The sequence below is a fragment of the Amphiura filiformis genome, unplaced genomic scaffold (assembly GCF_039555335.1).
Source record: "Amphiura filiformis unplaced genomic scaffold, Afil_fr2py scaffold_74, whole genome shotgun sequence".
NCBI classification, from domain to species: Eukaryota; Metazoa; Echinodermata; class Ophiuroidea; order Amphilepidida; family Amphiuridae; genus Amphiura; species Amphiura filiformis.
In genome coordinates, this window is record NW_027305538.1 from 207,007 (window position 1) to 225,896 (window position 18,890).

The window sequence follows — 18,890 nt, forward strand, 5'->3', positions numbered from 1 at the left end:
GAAACATAATCAAGAAAAACACGATTTTTGCTCAAAATAATAAACCTGTAAATAAACGAACTGGCAATAAAGGCGGCAAGTCTGATCCACATCAAAGACACGCTGACTACATTGTTATCACAATAGCTAGAAACGAAACCACTAAAGAATGTTACGTAAATAATTCAATAGGTGTTGGATCGACCAGCTTCCATGTCTCTTACTTCCATGCACCAAGTTAGTAAAATCTCAAGATATCATGCCTCTGTGAACATGGGTAATAGTTGAGTTGGTAGATATCATTTGGTTCATCATAATAGAAGGTTTACCTGTAATCAATCAACTGTGAATTGGCAGGCAGCGATATTTCGATAATATTTTATGTTTTGTTGCAATTGTGTTTAATCCATAAGGAATACAACATCCAGTTGTTCTATGTGTACTTAAATCATACAGGATATTTTGCAGGACTAATGATGTTAATTAATGGCAGTTGAAGAAGAAATTACGATAGTTTTTATGATATTGCAGATTGGGTAGATGGCTGTGAAAATCTAAGGTTATCAATTACATTGAAGAGATATTGGTAAGCCTTTAAGCATACTGCTACGAATGGATTAAATTCAACCGAATCAAATTGCATGGATTCTGCTAATGTGGATTAACTGTTTCAGTCAGATCATGTCAACATACATACTTATTGTATAATGTCATCTTCACATAGTTTATTCATGTTCATTAAGATGTATTTCAAGTTCGACACAGCAACGGATACGATCAAAATTCTTGTTTATGGGATCAACTCGACAGGTGATTTTGAATAGGACAATACGGCATGTGCTATATATAGCTGTGTAATTGACTATACAAAAGTTAGTTGTAGTAACCATTGTAAGTCATATTTTGTTGCTTCCTTTTCAGTGCCTGTACACACTGTGACACTGAACGTGGCATATAGAACACTTGGATATATGGAAAAGCATTGATATTTGACTGTGCCAGTTGAATTTAGCTGAATATGAAGACTCTTTAGCTAATAGAGGTGAGTAATAATCTGGGGGTACTGGTCATTGACAAGGGAGTATCATGTGTGAGTGTGGCCAAAGATTCAGGTTAAATTTGGGTCTTTTTTCACAGTCATGCACTGCAGGTAAATATTGTGAATAGGGTTTGTAAATTAAGGAAATATAAGAAAAGGGTACATACCTTACACATAAATCACAGTGTTTTGGTCTTTGTAGACAAATGTAGCATGATAAAAGGTTAAAATTTCTGATCCTTTGAATTTGTATTTTTCCAATTGTGATGAAAGGTTTTAAGGTTAAGAAAATAAATAATTTACTTGCTTCTAATAGTAATACTCTAACAGGGTACAGATAATAGGGTGGAAATTGCACCGACATAGTTTAGGGGTACATTTCCAGACTCAAATGATTTATTGATTTCATATTGCTTGTAAAACAGCAGTTTTTCCCCTGGATTTCTTGACCTGAGTCCACTTTTAGAGGGAAATTTTTAAGTATCCTCTATTCTTCCTTATTTATTTATTTATTTATTTATTTATTTATTTATTTATTTATTTATTTATTTATTTATTTATTTATTTGTTTGTTTGTTTGTTTGTTTGTTTGTTTGTTTGTTTATTTATTTGTTTGTTTGTTTGTTTGTTTGTTTGTTTGTTTGTTTATTTATTTATTTAAGTAGCATGCACTTTAAAGATGTTTTTTTAGTATCTTAACACTCCGAACCTTCAAATAAGAAGCTCCTCATCATTTTCCAAGAATGTATCAGAAAAAAATTGCAACTGCATGCTATTAATGCCCATTTTGCATTGCAAAAAACATGTACGATCTTTTTTCAGAATTTACCTTTACAAAATCTATGAGCAAACTGTCAAATTCGCCCTATTTGTAGTAAAACGCGACGATTTTCTGTTGGCCGACATAAAATCATAATTTTTTAGATTATGATTTTATGTCAGCCACGATCGCAAACCGTAGTCTCCTACAAAACTAGTTTGGTTACGCCCCTCCACATGTGGAGGGAGCGTAACTCAAACTGGTCACAGAGCGTGAAGACTAACTCTGAGGCCGCACTCGCTGTCCTAATCCAAATAGTGCGAGATGTTTCGAGTGATAGAGGTGAAGTTTATGATGTTGTTTCTTTGCAAATTCCCAATGTTTTTTTTTTTTTTTTGTATTGGGAACTTTCATAATGATTGCATATTATCATTCTGGAAGAAAAAAAAGAAAAATCTAAAAATTTAAAAAGATCGTACATTAAGGCTTTAAGGCTTTACATGCATTTAGAAATTAAATCAAAAGTAACTCAAAGACACTTTGCTGTTTTTGTTGCTCCCTGTATGCTCACCCATAACAAAAATTGGGTAAAAATTGAGAAACAAAATATCTTGTTTGGTGTACCAAAATTGTTTAGAGAGAGGGAGGGGAGGGAGACAGTGAGAGTGAATGCTGATGATACATTAAGTATAAACATTTAAGAGACACATGTACTATCATTATGATATGGGAAATAGCCAAGTTGGTTTTATTGAAATTTATTTCCTATATTTAATTTTTAATACACTCTCATCAATCTTTAATGAAGCAATAATAAGTTGTAAATACCTTTCTTACGCTGTAATTGGTAAGGGTGTGACCAATTAAATTCTTGGAGTATATGCTATTGTCTTGATATTTCCAACTTGATATTATTTAAAGAATTTAATCATGTGTGAAAAAGCAGGGTTGTCTCAGGTGGTAAAATTAAACAGGTAGGATTGAATGTAGTCTCCACAGCAGCCAGTTTGGTTCCGCTCGCTCCACACAAACAGTCTGCCAATGGTCACGAACTGGTCCTTTTTGATTCGCTAACGGTTTTCTGCGACGCCATCCAGCTTGACGTCAAACAAAGCTTTCAATTGGTCGATCGGCTAGACGGCTACTTTATTATTCATGAGCAAGTTTGACCCGCCATCTCGCCAGCTAGACTGAGGTCAATCAAGTTCCCGTATGTACAGCTCTCACGGCTACTTACGTAGCCAATCAGAAACGGCAAGTTATAAGTGGCCATTGGCAGACTGTTTGTGTGGAGGGAGCGTAACCAAACTGGCTGCGGAGGAGACTAGATTGAATGGAAGTGTGTAGGCAGCTTATGTGTAGGTGTATGGCTTACTAAATAGGCTGTTGAATTTAAAAACCATACCCCCACTGTAGAAGAATTTAGAATTCCAACCAAATTTCATAGTTCCAGATCCAACCATTAGCTACATTTTCATCCAGAGGATGTTTAAAGACATTCCCACAACCCAATGGGGTTTCTGACCTTGTATGTCTGGCCTTTGTGCACATGTGGTACAGTTGATCATACCTTGCATTGGGATTGTGTGAAAATATCTGGTGTTTTCATCCTATTATTTAACATTCAAAACATCGAGACTTAGGAATCAAATTAATGCAGTGGGACAATATGAATGTTTCCTGTAAGAAAATCAAATATCAGTCCTAAGTCTCAACTATTAGCTCGTTGGCTGCAGTTTTAAAATTACCATTTTGTGTGTGTGGCAATGGGGACTTTGCCTTTAAAATTAGGTTATATTGATCAAATTTCCCAATCATAGTGCATTGTAGGAATGCCTTTAAGCCTCCTCTGATTTTCATCCATGAAAAGTAGAAAATGTGTGCAAGATTTTGGAATTCCAAACAAAATTGTCTAATTTGTGCTAAATTGTGCAAATTTCAGGTGGATTTTAAAAATGTCAATAGTTTTCAGCTGGAATTTTACATAAAAGTAGCCAACATTTCTAGCTGGATTGACCATACAGTGCAACTGGAATTGAGATGGCAGTGAAATCTTCCACAGGGGGTGTGTGGATTTTAGATGGAATAGCCCAATAGTTGCTTGCATTAATTTTCCTTTTTTTTTTCATTCTTCAGTTTCTGAAAATTAAAAGTATATTTTTTTAGGTACTAGTATTTTGGTGTATAGTTTTGTTTAATAGCTCAGTTATACTTTACCAACACAGCTAAAATGTACACACTATAAGGGACTATGTAATAATTATGAGCCCTGGGGGAGGGTAAAATTGGAGGGGCAAGAATTATTTGACCATCCAAAATGGGGTGGGGGAATGCAATTTAGCAGAGAGTGGGGGGAGCAAGCGGTTTGTGGTACACATTCATGGGGCACCTTTTAAAAGAAAGGCTCTAAACAGACTCAGGAAAACAGTATGGAAACACAATATATATCTAGACCATTAAAGGTTTGCAAATTGGGTTCCCACAAATTTTACATGTGCAAAGGGGGCAAAGATTTTTTGGCAGCCTGAGAGGAGAGAAAGCAATTTTTGGTAGCCTCATGGTCGAGAGGGGGCAAGCATTTTTGGCACGTCATTTGGAAATTTTGGAGCTCATAATTATTGCACAGTAAAGATACAATGGATGCAAATCTATTCCCGAACTTATTTAAGGGAAGGGGTATGAACGTTTGGACAGTATTTATTGTGGGACATTAGAGCACATCAGACGTATCGAATTGCATTCTGAATACGAAGAATGTCCTTCTGATATCAAATAATTTTGATTTTTGAAATTCGCAATGTAATACACATTTTATGGCAAATCATTAAAATTGATATTTTGATATATAACAGTACTCAAAGTAAACTTGATAAATCTGACGATTTATATTTGAAGTGTATGTAGGTGGGATGAAAAGCCGACGATCAATTGAAAATTTTGACCTTTCGTATTGAAGATATGAATTTTTTTCCCAAAACACCAAAACAAATTAGGTCTTTTTGGGAAAAAAATCCATATCTTCAATATGAAAGGTCAACATTTTCAATTGATCGTCGGCTTTTCCTCTCAGCTACATACACTTTAAGAATATATCATTAAATTGATAAAATTTACTTTGAGGACTGGTATATCTCAAAAATGTGAAAAATATCAAATTTTATTGATTTGTCATAAAATTTGTATTATATCGTGATTTTCATAAAATGAAAATTATTTGATATCAGAAAGACATTCTTCGTATTCAGAATGCAATTCGATATGTCTGATGTGCTCTCATGTCCCACAAAAATACTGTCGAAATGCTCAAAACGCTCATTCCAGTTCCCTTAAGAGTGATGTAAATGGTTCAGCATCTGAGTTTTATGTTAACTTCCTTACATATTACTACTAGGAAGAATTGTTGAACTTGTTATTACTGCTTAATGGATGACTTGAATAACCTAATAAAAAAGATGAAGTAAAAGTGAGTAGATTTTGATACACTTGATGAAAATCATGTAAAAATAATATTATTAATCCCTCATCTTTTTGTTACAGATTATATAAACATAATACACCATGGGTTCTTCCGGATCTAAACAGTCTAAATCAAAAAAGAAGAAAGCAGTACAGAAACATAGTAATCTTCCTGATCACCTGTATGAGTTACTTGCTAAATCCTTGCGCAGTTTACCATATCCTGACGGCGCCATCACCCATGATATGATACAAGCAGCCGCAACATACACAGAGGAATTGGATGCGGTTGATCAACAAGAAATTATTAAGAAAGGTAGAATAAAGTTATCTCTTTGATTGAAGCTTTAATTTTTTGATCCAAATGGAAATGTTTGATTTATACTTCAGAATTTTAAGTTGGCACTCCACTACCAACTCTGATAATCTTTCATACTTTCATAACAGTTAACTTTTATGCTTTCATAAAGGTTGTCTTGAGATGTGACCGTATTATAATATATGAAAGGAATATTTATAGGTTAATGAACGCAGAAGATTTTAATCTATAGGTACATGTATTAGGTTCAAATGGTGTCCGAACCTAAGATTAAAATCTTCCGCTCTTCTCCAGTTTGCCTCTGTGGCTCAATTGGCAGAGCGTCATGCTAGATGCACTGGTTTTTATTTCAACGTTTATGTGTGCTGGCTGCTCTGGGTAAAGATTAAAATTCGTTCATCTTATCAACCCAGAGAACTAAGTATATAATTTTTGAAGTTTAAGGAGAATGGTGAACAATGTCCAAAAAGAATTGCCTGTGTATGAACTTGATGAGGCAGCCATAGATACTAAATGAACAATGGAACAAATTAATAAATGGCACAACACTACCAACACAGATGTTTGTTTTTTATACTTTCATAACAGTTTCACAGATGAACTTGCATAGTTTCATAAACATTGTGTTTTTTAGTTGTGACTTTATAATAAATAAAAGAGAAAAATTGTGAGATTAGTACATAATCTTCAGTTTCCATTGTTTCATTTTCAAATCCAATTTTATTTGTTTCTTTTTTTCAGGTCAAAGGTCAAAAGGATTATACATTGTTGTGAAAGGTGAAGCTGAAGTTTTATCGTCAACTGGTGAAGTTATAGCATCACTCACTACAGGCAGTCTTATTGGTGAATTATCAACATTGTTTTATATACCATGTACAGCAACTGTAAGAATACCAGCAAAGTGAGTATATAGTAATTTTATTTAAAAATACTACTTGCATGTGGGAATGGGTGGGTTAGGAAGGGCTGTAGTATTTAACCCCATGAGAACTAGTTGCCTATTGGTCAAAAAGGAGCTGTCATTATCAATTGGACCAATCAGCAACATTTTTAGAATAATTTCACCATTTAACAAATTGGGGTGAATTATTTGCAAAACTCCATTCTGATTGGTGATTAAAATGAAGATATCATGTAATTACCCAATCAGAGGCAATGTTAGATTGGCAGGTAGTGTTCAGGGGGGTTAAGGAGTAATATTGATGTATCCATTACCCAGAAAACACAAAAATGTTCGTAAAATGTTTATTCAATATGTGTTAATAACATTTAAATGTTGGGTTATATAAAGGCCATGAATACGTTTTTCAAACGTTGTTGAAAAATATTTTGGGCAAACATTTTTGCAAAATATTTTGTCAACAGTTAAATAACACTATGCAGGGGCGGATCCAGGAATTTTCAATAGAGGGGGCGCCACACAAAGTCAGGCGCCGCTCTGCCAAAATACATTAAGTCGGGCGCCGCTTTGCAAAAAATAGAGGGGGCGCGCCGGGTGCGCCCCCTCTAAATCCGCCCCTGCTATGTTAGAATGTTTTGCATCACTTTTTCAAAAATGTTTTATGAATGTTATTAAAACGTTTTTATACCCTTTATATAACCCTACATTTTTGTAAAATGTTGTATGTTTGCTAGGTAGCTATTGTATGAGGGGTAAACAGTCAGAACTCCCCCGCAGTTTCCCACAGATTTATTATTGCTGAGAAAATAAACGAACTGTTTAAGAGCAAGATAAACATTGAAATATCCTTGCGTTCCATGCAACTCAAATTTTCACATTTTGTTATCTTCAGTATAATATATAGAGATGTTATTGTTTGTATAACATTTTGAATTTCAATTTGCTATCTTCAGTAGATAGTGGTATCCCGAATGTTTTGAGCATAATTTTGCTATCTTCAGTATAATAGTAGTACGCTTTACATTTTTGCGCATTATTTTGCAATCTTCAATAGAAAGTAGCAGGAATAAAGTTTCCATATTATGCTCTATTCTTCATATATTTTCACATCATTATGCAATCTTCAGTAGATAGTGGTATGCATACACTTTGCTCATTATTCTGTTATTGTTAGTAAAATAGTGGTAGGTATACATTGTGCACATTTTTATGCTATCTTCAGCAGATAGTAGTAAGTAATGTTAATTCAATGCATTGAAATCGAATTGAATTGAAATGAATTTTGGGCAATTTTCATTTCAATGCATTGGAATTGAATTGGAATCGAAATGAGTGGGCTTGGGCATGAATTGAATTGGATTGGAATTGAAATCATCGTGAGCAATGAAGAATTGAATTGGATTGGAATCGAAATCATGTTGAGTGATGAAGAATGAAGTGGAATTGAAATGAAATTCAGCTTTGATTTCAATTCAGCATTTCAATTCTCAAGCATATGTCTGTAATTCCACCTGTAAAAAGTGCCCTTCCCCGTTCTGACTTCTGATACACTTCCAGGTCTAATCACACATTAAAAATTTTTGGCACTAATCACAAAGCCTCTATTTTTCCCAAACTCCTAATTTTTATGCTCAAAAGTCAATGTACATTTCAACAAATTGTGAGAAACCAATAAAGAAAATGCTTATTTTCTTTTTTCACACTTTTTTAAAAGTACAAGGATTTTGGGTGAAAATCTTAGGAGGAGCAAGAGACAAGTAGGGGCTATCTAGCAAGTAGCAAAACCTTGATTTTGGACATTTTTGAGGTCAGTGTGGGGACAGGGTCCAATTATCGATCGTACCGCACACCTTAAAAAGGCATTTTGTGACCCACAGCCTCATCCCCTCACCCCCACTTTTTTTTTTTTTTTTAAGTTGAAATTTTATACCACTGGAAACCTCTGGCTATTTACATAATGTTTATAACTCGAAAAGGCAATATCGGAATAAACTCAAATTTTGGGAATAAGCTTTTTTGTGGATATCCACTGAAAAGCATTAAAAAGAGGATACTAGGATCACGAAATCCTCCTTTAAGTTTAGAAAATAATAAATAATGTGCATGGTGGACAAGAAGTTTAAAAGACAAATATTAGGTTGTCAGTCACCTAAGAACTAATAAAATAGGACCCAGAGGTAAGGATCACTCGCATTGTTTGAATGTGAAAAGTGAGTTAACATAATAATAAAGTATCTTCTGTTGACATGGTTGAAATGCTTTTGTGACAAATAGTGTACTTTATTTTGACTTCGTGTTGGGACAAGTGTTACAAAATTGGTAGTAAGATTTAAAACATGCACTGCAAAAACAGTGTCAAGATATTAAACACCATTCTAGACACCATCTTGTTCTCGATTTGTAAGCATGTCTAAATGCTAAACATGTTTAGTAATTTGATGCCTTGTGTTAATGTTTAGATATTAAACACTTGGTATTTTTTAGTTTAACATTTGTGTTTAGATTTGACATGTGTGTACAAATCGAGGACAAAAAAGTGTTCAATCTCAGTTTTTGCAGTGTGCCTTTGGTCAATTAACACAAACTGCAACTGTATTGGAATTGGAATTGAATTGAATTGAAATGAATGCTCAGAATTGAATTGAAATTGATTAGCTGTTAATTTCACTGCATTGAATTGGAATTGAATTGAAATGATTTTGAAATTGAAAAATTTAATTGGAATCGAATTGAATTAATTACATAGCAAGGTGGATTGAATTGGAATTGAATAGCAAGACTCCAGGTGTAGAAAGAATTGAATTGGAATAGAATCGAAATCAATTTTCTGGAGTGAAATAACAATAGTAGGCACACAGTTTGCACATCATAATGTTATCTTCAGTAGATAGTGGTAGGCAAACAGTTTGTGCATTATTCCACTATCTTGAGTAGATAGTAGTAAGCATATAGTTTGCACATAATTATGCTATCTTCAGTAGATAGCAGTAGACATACAGTTTGCCCATTATTCTGCTATCTTCAGCAACTCATTACGAAAACTTCACACTGTGCAGCAGGCATTTACAACCATGCATGACTCATAGATGGATTGATATGAATATTTAGTAGGTACTGCGATTATCCAATCAGCATTATGTCACACGTGATTTTCAGTGATAGAGCACAATGGTTTCCGGTAAATGATTGACACCTAAATATGGTAATTTTGCATACATCTATTGATTTTTATTGGTTGAAATTGCACACATGATCTGTTATTGATATCTATTATATGAGACCGGTGCACAAAATACAGGGTGTCCCAGAATGATCTATACCGGGAAAGATTGAATTTTTTAGGTATGAAGGGCATGTTGAATGGTCATATTGTTTTGCATTTTAAGTTCTACATAATTTTAGCTTTCTCAGATTTTTTAGATTTTAACAATTGGACGTTTCTAGAAGAAGTTATAGAAGATTGCGTAAAAATGGTGAATTCTAAGTTTTGACAACGCAACCTATTTTGAAAATCTGTAAAATTACTAACCGCTCAGCACAAAGTTATTTGGAAAAAGTTATGCAGGTATTTTAGTTGTGCCCTGTTCATATTTCCACTAAATAGCCGATATCTATCTATTATTTATGACGTTACGAAGCAATCATTATATGGAATTAAGGATTCGTGGCCTAATCCAATTCTCTCTTTGGCGGTAGTTTTAAATATAGTTATTGTGGTGTGAGGTCCATGTCATTTAAAATGCTTGCAGAGATCGAACTGTTTGTGGTACAGAAAAGACGGCTCCTCAATTTACTGTACAGCAGCGTGGATTTCTTTTAAAAACTTACTGGCAAACCGGCAGCTATGTTGAGACGCAAAGAAGATTCATTAGACGATAGTGTATAACGTAAAGAAGTTTGACGAGCACGTAACTGTCAGGAATCGGCAGAGTGACGCTTCAGGTGCTCGTAAGACTGTAAGAACTAGAGCGAACATTGCAGCTGTCCGGCAAGCTTTAAGGCGCAACCCCAACAGTAGTTGTCATCGAAATGCTGTGCCAAACATCCCACGCTCTTCATTTAATCGTATCGTGCCATTTTTCAAAGGTATGCGAGTCGTTTTTCATCGATTTTACATTATTGCATGCCACGCCAAAACAAATAAAGGTAGCGTGCTGAAATTAACAGCATAAGTAGGAGACATGTCCATCATTATAATGCTGGTATCAAAAATAGATACACTACCCGTCTTCTATTTTTAGTTATTTTTGCAAACACGGTACAAATCATTCTGGGACACCCTGTATTCGAGCATAGGAAAGTAATATAGCGGGTTCATTAAAAATATTGGTTCCCAGTGTTGCACAATGACTGGGTGACCGTGTTATGGCTATGTAATTACCAGTTGCTCGGGCATAATATCAGTTGGAAGATGAGTTAGTAAAATAATAATATTGCACAGTAATTCCTTATAAAAATTTAAAAGATGCCTAGTTTTGAGAAGCTGAAGAGTTAAGGTAAAATCTGAATGTGGAGCTGAAGATATGTGCCCATCCACCACAAACGTGCTCTGTATGTTGCTGTGTGAGTGGGCTGAACGTGGCTGAGGCAATTAGTAGAAGATGTCTGCGTAGTTTTCGTAATACATTAGGCACACAGTTTGCACATCATTATGTTGTCTTCTGTAGATAGCAACAGGCATACATTTTGCACATTATTCTGCTACCTTCAGTAGATAGTAGTAGGCATACAGTTTGCACATAATTATGCTATCAGCAGCAGCAGCTATTAGGCACACAGTTTGGACATCATTATGTTATCTTCAGTAGATAGCAACAGGCATACAGTTTGCACATTATTCTGCTATCTTCAGTAAATAGTAGTAGGCACACAGGTTGCATGCACAACATTATGTTATCTTCAGTAGATAGCAGTAGACATACAGTTTGCACATTATGCTGCTATCTTCAGCAACTATTAGGCACACAGTTTGCACATAATTATCATAATTATGTTATCTTCAGTAGATAGCAGGCATACAGTTTGCACATAATAATGCTATCTTCAGTAGATACCAGCAGGCATACAGTTTGCACATACAGTTGGCACATTATTCTGCTATCTTCAGTGGATAGCAGCAGGCATACAGTTTGCACATTATTCTGATATCTTCAGTGGATAGCAGCAGGCATACAGTTTGCACATTATTCTGATATCTTCAGTGGATAGTAGTGGGCATACAGTTTGCACATTATTCTGATATCTTCAGTAGATAGCAGTAGACATACAGTTTGCACATTATTCTGCTATCCTCAGTGGATAGCAGCAGGCATACAGTTTGCACATTATTCTGATATCTTCAGTGGATAGCAGCAGGCATACAGTTTGCACATTATTCTGATATCTTCAGTGGATAGTAGTAGTGGGCATACAGTTTGCACATTATTCTGCTATCTTCAGCAACTATTAGGCACACAGTTTGCACATAATTATCATAATTATGTTATCTTCAGTAGATAGCAGGCATACAGTTTGCACATTATTCTGATATCTTCAGTGGATAGTAGTGGGCATACAGTTTGCACATTATTCTGATATCTTCAGTAGATAGCAGTAGACATACAGTTTGCACATTATTCTGCTATCTTCAGCAACTATTAGGCACACAGTTTGCACATAATTATCATAATTATGTTATCTTCAGTAGATAGCAGGCATACAGTTTGCACATTATTCTGCTATCTTCAGTAGATAGCAGTAGACATACAGTTTGCACATTATTCTGCTATCTTCAGCAACTATTAGGCACACAGTTTGCACATAATTATCATAATTATGTTATCTTCAGTAGATAGCAGGCATACAGTTTGCACATTATTCTGATATCTTCAGTGGATAGTAGTGGGCATACAGTTTGCACATTATTCTGCTATCTTCAGTAGATAGCAGTAGACATACAGTTTGCACATTATTCTGCTATCCTCAGTGGATAGCAGCAGGCATACAGTTTGCACATTATTCTGATATCTTCAGTGGATAGCAGCAGGCATACAGTTTGCACATTATTCTGATATCTTCAGTGGATAGTAGTGGGCATACAGTTTGCACATTATTCTGATATCTTCAGTAGATAGCAGTAGACATACAGTTTGCACATTATTCTGCTATCTTCAGCAACTATTAGGCACACAGTTTGCACATAATTATCATAATTATGTTATCTTCAGTAGATAGCAGGCATACAGTTTGCACATTATTCTGATATCTTCAGTGGATAGTACATGTAGTGGGCATACAGTTTGCACATTATTCTGCTATCTTCAGTAGATAGCAGTAGACATACAGTTTGCACATTATTCTGCTATCCTCAGTGGATAGCAGCAGGCATACAGTTTGCACATTATTCTGATATCTTCAGTGGATAGCAGCAGGCATACAGTTTGCACATTATTCTGATATCTTCAGTGGATAGTAGTGGGCATACAGTTTGCACATTATTCTGATATCTTCAGTAGATAGCAGTAGACATACAGTTTGCACATTATTCTGTTATCTTCAGCAACTATTAGGCACACAGTTTGCACATAATTATCATAATTATGTTATCTTCAGTAGATAGCAGTCATACAGTTTGCACATTATTCTGCTGTCTTCAGTAGATAGCAGTAGACATACAGTTTGCACATTATTCTGCTATCCTCAGTGGATAGCAGCAGGCATACAGTTTGCACATTATTCTGATATCTTCAGTGGATAGCAGCAGGCATACAGTTTGCACATTATTCTGATATCTTCAGTGGATAGTAGTGGGCATACAGTTTGCACATTATTCTGATATCTTCAGTAGATAGCAGTAGACATACAGTTTGCACATTATTCTGCTATCTTCAGCAACTATTAGGCACACAGTTTGCACATAATTATCATAATTATGTTATCTTCAGTAGATAGCAGTCATACAGTTTGCACATTATTCTGCTGTCTTCAGTAGATAGCAGTAGACATACAGTTTGCACATTATTCTGCTATCCTCAGTGGATAGCAGCAGGCATACAGTTTGCACATTATTCTGATATCTTCAGTGGATAGCAGCAGGCATACAGTTTGCACATTATTCTGATATCTTCAGTGGATAGTAGTGGGCATACAGTTTGCACATTATTCTGATATCTTCAGTAGATAGCAGTAGACATACAGTTTGCACATTATTCTGCTATCTTCAGCAACTATTAGGCACACAGTTTGCACATAATTATCATAATTATGTTATCTTCAGTAGATAGCAGGCATACAGTTTGCACATTATTCTGCTATCTTCAGTGGATAGTAGTGGGCATACAGTTTGCACATTATTCTGCTATCTTCAGTAGATAGCAGTAGACATACAGTTTGCACATTATTCTGCTGTCTTCAGCAACTATTAGGCACACAGTTTGCACATAATTATCATAATTATGTTATCTTCAGTAGATAGCAGTCATACAGTTTGCACATTATTCTGCTGTCTTCAGTAGATAGCAGCAGGCATACAGTTTGCACATAATAATGATATCTTCACTAAATTGTAGTAGGCATACTGTTTTCACATAATTATGTTATCTTCAGTAGATAGTAGGCATAAAGTTTCCACATTATTCTGCTAACTTCAGTAGATAGCAGTATGCATACAGTATCTCCAGTATATAGTACACTAATGTAATTCAAAACAAGATCAATTTGAGTATCAGCATTAAAAACCTAATATAATTTAAAACAAGACCAACTTGATTATCAGCATTAGGCATGAAGTAAAAAATTAAAGCCATACAATAATAAGTTGGTGAAGTTAAAATCTTGAGAAAGAATAAAATTGACAGAGAAAACAAACTAGACAAAGTAATCTTACAGGCACAGATTCAAGCTTAGATAAAATGAGAGAAATTCTCTAAATTAAAAATAGATTTATCAAACAAAAGAATCAAAATATTAAATATTTGACCAGTTAAGTTCAGGTTCACAAGGAAATGATATCACAAATGCTGCACTGTTTATTGATGTAACCCTGTTGCCTGCTTCAACCTGAATTGTTTACTAGGTCACTGGATAATACATTTTAATTGACTCAATATTGTATTGTTTAAAATTATTTTACACAGCCAACTGTGAGCAAGTAATACTATATTTACTGGATAGTAATGTGTCTAAACCAAGTAAACACATGAATAATATAGGAATTGGAACCGATCCAATTCTTAATATTGAAATATTTTTTACATGTACATATCCGGTACAAGACTGTTATTATTTCACTTCATCTGCCATACAAAATGAATAACATGTAACAAATATTTACTAATACTTCAATAATGTAAAAATCATGTAAGTTTTCTGTTGAAAATATTGTATTTAATTATTTTTATGACATAAACATTGATCATTCTAAATCACTTATGTAATTATGGGTAGACTGTGCATTATTAGCCCCTGAAAAAAGCAAAATGGTACATGACTTAAAAGATAAAAACTTTTTAGGACTGTGTGAAATGATGTGCGAATTTGTTTTATTGTATTTTTTGTGACACTTTCTTTTTAGCCGTACAAGTTTCTTGGCATACAAGTTTTTCAGCCGTACAAGTTTCTTCGCGGCCAAGTTTCTTTTATTAAAGGAGTATTTTGTGATCCTATCATCCTCTTTTTATGACATTTTTCAGTAGATATCCACAAAAAAAGCTTATTCCGAAAATTTCAGTTGATTCCGATTTTGCGTTTGCGAGTTATGCATGATTATGTGTATCACACTGCTCCATAGACAATGTGTTGTAATTTTGTTCTGGTATACCAGAACGAAATTAAAATTTCATGATATCTTTGCTAAACTAATTAATCGGCAAAAAATTTGTTTGTATATAAATATTATGTAGCCAGAGATTTCCAGTGATATAAAAATCTCAACTTTTTTTGAGAAAAATGGGGGGATGATGCTGTGGATCACGAAATGCCCTTTTAACATGTTTAATACAGAAAATATTATTACTGATACTGAAAATTGTTTCTACATATGGTGCACCCAATATGACTAACACTTGTATTATATTTTATATTCAATTTCAGAGCCTCTCTTCTGTTAATCAGAGCTGAGAAACTCCGTCAAGCTTTAAAAGACCAAGTTGTATCCATGTCCTTATCGGATTACTTTGTATCCAAGCGCTACTTTGATACAAATGGGATTATCAAGGAACCTGATGTTTTATCACAACAAATCACCAAGTCAATACTTAAAGAGGTATGTGTCCGTTAGAAATTACAAATTCCATGATTTTTGCTATTTTTATCACTAAAAATGTAGGAATTTTTTCTGGGGGGCATGTGGGGCAAACAAAGTGAATTTCAGGGGGGGCAAGATCAACAACTTTTGCTCAAAAATGCTGCAAAAAGTGGCAATTTTCGCAATTTTGGGTTTTTACTGGGGGCAACAGGGGGAAAGAGTTCTGACTGGGGGCATTTGCCCCTCATGGCCCCACAATGAGCGCCGCCACTGCAAATACATCAACCCGCAAGAAAAATGAATGCGTCCGAAAGCACTGTGTAGTATGCACCTGCGCATTATACACCATCAATGCATGGTCCGCATTTTTCTAATGTTTGCTCTAATAGTTCTTGCTACCTATAAGAGTGTATGAAATGTTGAAATTTTTTTTTTTTCTCCTGGATGCTGTTACAGTCCAACCTCTTTTATGCGGCCATGGTGGGACCAAGCATTGTCCGGATAAGTGAAAAATCCGGATAAGTGAATTACATGTAATTCTGCATTGACTGACCAAGTACTGAAATTGGGACAACAAAAAATAGTTTCAACATGGGGTAATAGCACTAATAGATGGCATTTGAGTGCTTTATGCAACATAGATATGTCATTCTAGACATTCAGAGCATGGAATTAAGGTGTCAAATTATAAAAAACATGTTCTTCAGTGAAGATTTCAAAGCCGGATAACAGAGAGATCCGGATAAAAGAGGTCCAGATAAGAGAGGTTGGACTGTAACCCTGTAATTAAATAGCATATCAGGAAATATTCATGTTCTGTATGTGTCATACAAATTGTTTTCCCATTACCCTGAGTGTCGATGAATAATTAATAATTATTATGTTTGATATGAATTTAATATTGACATTATTGTCATGGTGCTGAGTCAACATTGTTGCATGATAATGTGATAGCATCAATGCAATAATGGAAACATTCAAGAGACATGAGTTGTTGTAGTGCTTGATTTGTCATGAAATTGTGCAGCGATGCTGAGACAAATTGCTGCCTGTGAAATTGTTCACACCATTCTTGGGAAAACATGGTGAGACTTTGTAATTTCCCACAGACTATGGGTGAATTTCACACAGGAGACTGAAACTTGGAGTTAACTCGGAGACTTGGACCTCAGGAGAGTCAGTCTGAGGCATGCACTTTGATAATTATTAAGAGGTTCAACTCAGCTTAAAGCCATATTGTAACATTTGCTGAAGAGGATGCCCTCAATATTTTTCAGAAAGTTTTTTTTCGCCACACATTTATATGGGGCTTATGTTATCATCCAGATGGATACCTTATTGTTTGTTTGTCTGGTAGTTTGGCTGTCTGTCTGGGCTGAAGCAAAACCATATTAATCCACTGTGCAGCTTTAACGCAATAACTGATCAATTTCAATCTTGGTATGGTGATAGGATATGGTGGCCTCATGTGCTGTATAGTTTTGTGGCATGCTATTTGCATATTTGTACACATCCATAACAAAAGGATGAACGTGTCATTGCTACATGTGTCTCTTTTTAGATAATAGCTATAAATAAATACCAGACTCATATCTTTCATGGAGGTCACTTCAAATCATCCCCAAGTTACATTGTTTAGGAATACAGAGAACATTCCTAAACCATGTGTCGTGGGGATGATTTGAAGTGACCACCACTTGAGACGGGTCTGGTATTTTTCCTAGCTATTATGTAAAAAGAGACACATGTGGCAGCCGACAAGTCCGTCCTTTTGATAAAGATGTACACATTTATGAAAATCAATGAGCTTATTTGCATATTTTGCCTAAATTTTCAATAATCCACTCTGCAGCTTAAAAACGCAATAAGCGATTAAAATATATTAGGGTTAAGGTCAGAGTTAGGATTGGAATCAGGGTTATGTTTAGGAAGAGAGTGCAGGTTAAGTTTCAGGTTAAGAATGGGCCAAACGATTAAAGGTTAGGGTGAAGTTTAGTATTAGGGTGAGGATTAGAGTTTTCCTCACCCTAATACTAAACTTTAAAATAACTAACTCTTATTGAGTTTTTGGACTAATGACCCTTCGGCTTATTGACTTGTAACCATATGGTAAAATTTGCTTACATACGTGAGAAAGTTGATTAATCCTAATGCCTGAATGACTTTTTGGCAAGAGAAAGAAGGAAGGAATAAAGAGAGAAAACAAACAAAGAAGATGTTTGCTCTAGGTGGGATTCAAACCCAAGACCCCCACATACCAAGCACTAGGTCAGCGATATGTTAGCCATGCACACGTCTTTTGCTGGCTGGGCCAACGAAAGCATGTCTATATATCACTTAGGATGATTGTGTCATCATATCACATGAGATGCACGCATACACAGTGCATATCATGTAGTATTTTGTAGTAAGCCTATATGGAGTTTCGGTAGTGGTTAACTAACCCTAACACCCGAAGGGCTTTTTTGGCGACTGGAAGGGAAAGAAGAAAGTAATGAAGAGAGAAAACAAACAAAGAGTTGTTTGGTCTGAGTGGGATTCAAACCCAAGACCCCCACATGCCAAGCACTAGGTCAGCGACACTTAGCCACACATCTTTTGCTGGCTGGACCAACGAAAGCATGCCTATATCACTTGGGGTGATTGCATCATCACATCATGTGAGATACACACATGCACAGGGCATTTCATGTAGTATTTTGAAGTACTCGGGCATATTAGGGTTAACTACATTTTATGTGAAATGATAATAGATAGTGTAATTTTTAAGATATACCATCAAAGAAGTCTTTTCATATCACTGGACCTATCATTTTATTTTGCTAGAGAATTCTAATTTGAATACATGATATCAAAATCTATTAAATTTTGGACAATTTTCAAAATAAGGCATACAATATGGGACACACGTCGTCGGTGGTAAGTCCCTGGTTCGTTTTAAAGTAAAATATTGGGAAATTGATAAGAAATTGCATAAAGAAATTTGTTGTTCCTGTAAAAAATGGAAAAACATGTTTAAAGGATGCAAAAATAATCTTTGTCAGGACAATTGTTTTTAAGAACAAAACAGTTTTCAATAAAACATTTACAACCTTGTGTTATATGCTAATTGACCATATAATAATTATATTCATATAATATTGTGATCAACTGCTTTACTTGTTAAATGTTAATTGAACACATACTTATTATATACATATCTTATGATCAACT

General features: G+C 34.9%; 1 protein-coding gene across 1 annotated transcript in view; it reads left to right on the top strand.

Annotated features, from left to right (window-relative positions):
- The first annotated feature begins 5,319 nt into the window (after positions 1–5,319).
- LOC140144710 (uncharacterized) overlaps positions 5,320–18,890 on the top strand; it is a 48,746-nt gene continuing 35,175 nt past the window's right edge. The window contains exons 1-3 of the mRNA XM_072166521.1: positions 5,320–5,550; positions 6,295–6,454; positions 15,524–15,695. Of these exons, the coding sequence (XP_072022622.1) occupies positions 5,337–5,550; positions 6,295–6,454; positions 15,524–15,695 (546 nt within the window). The 5' untranslated portion in view covers positions 5,320–5,336. The remainder of the gene's footprint in view (positions 5,551–6,294; positions 6,455–15,523; positions 15,696–18,890) is intronic.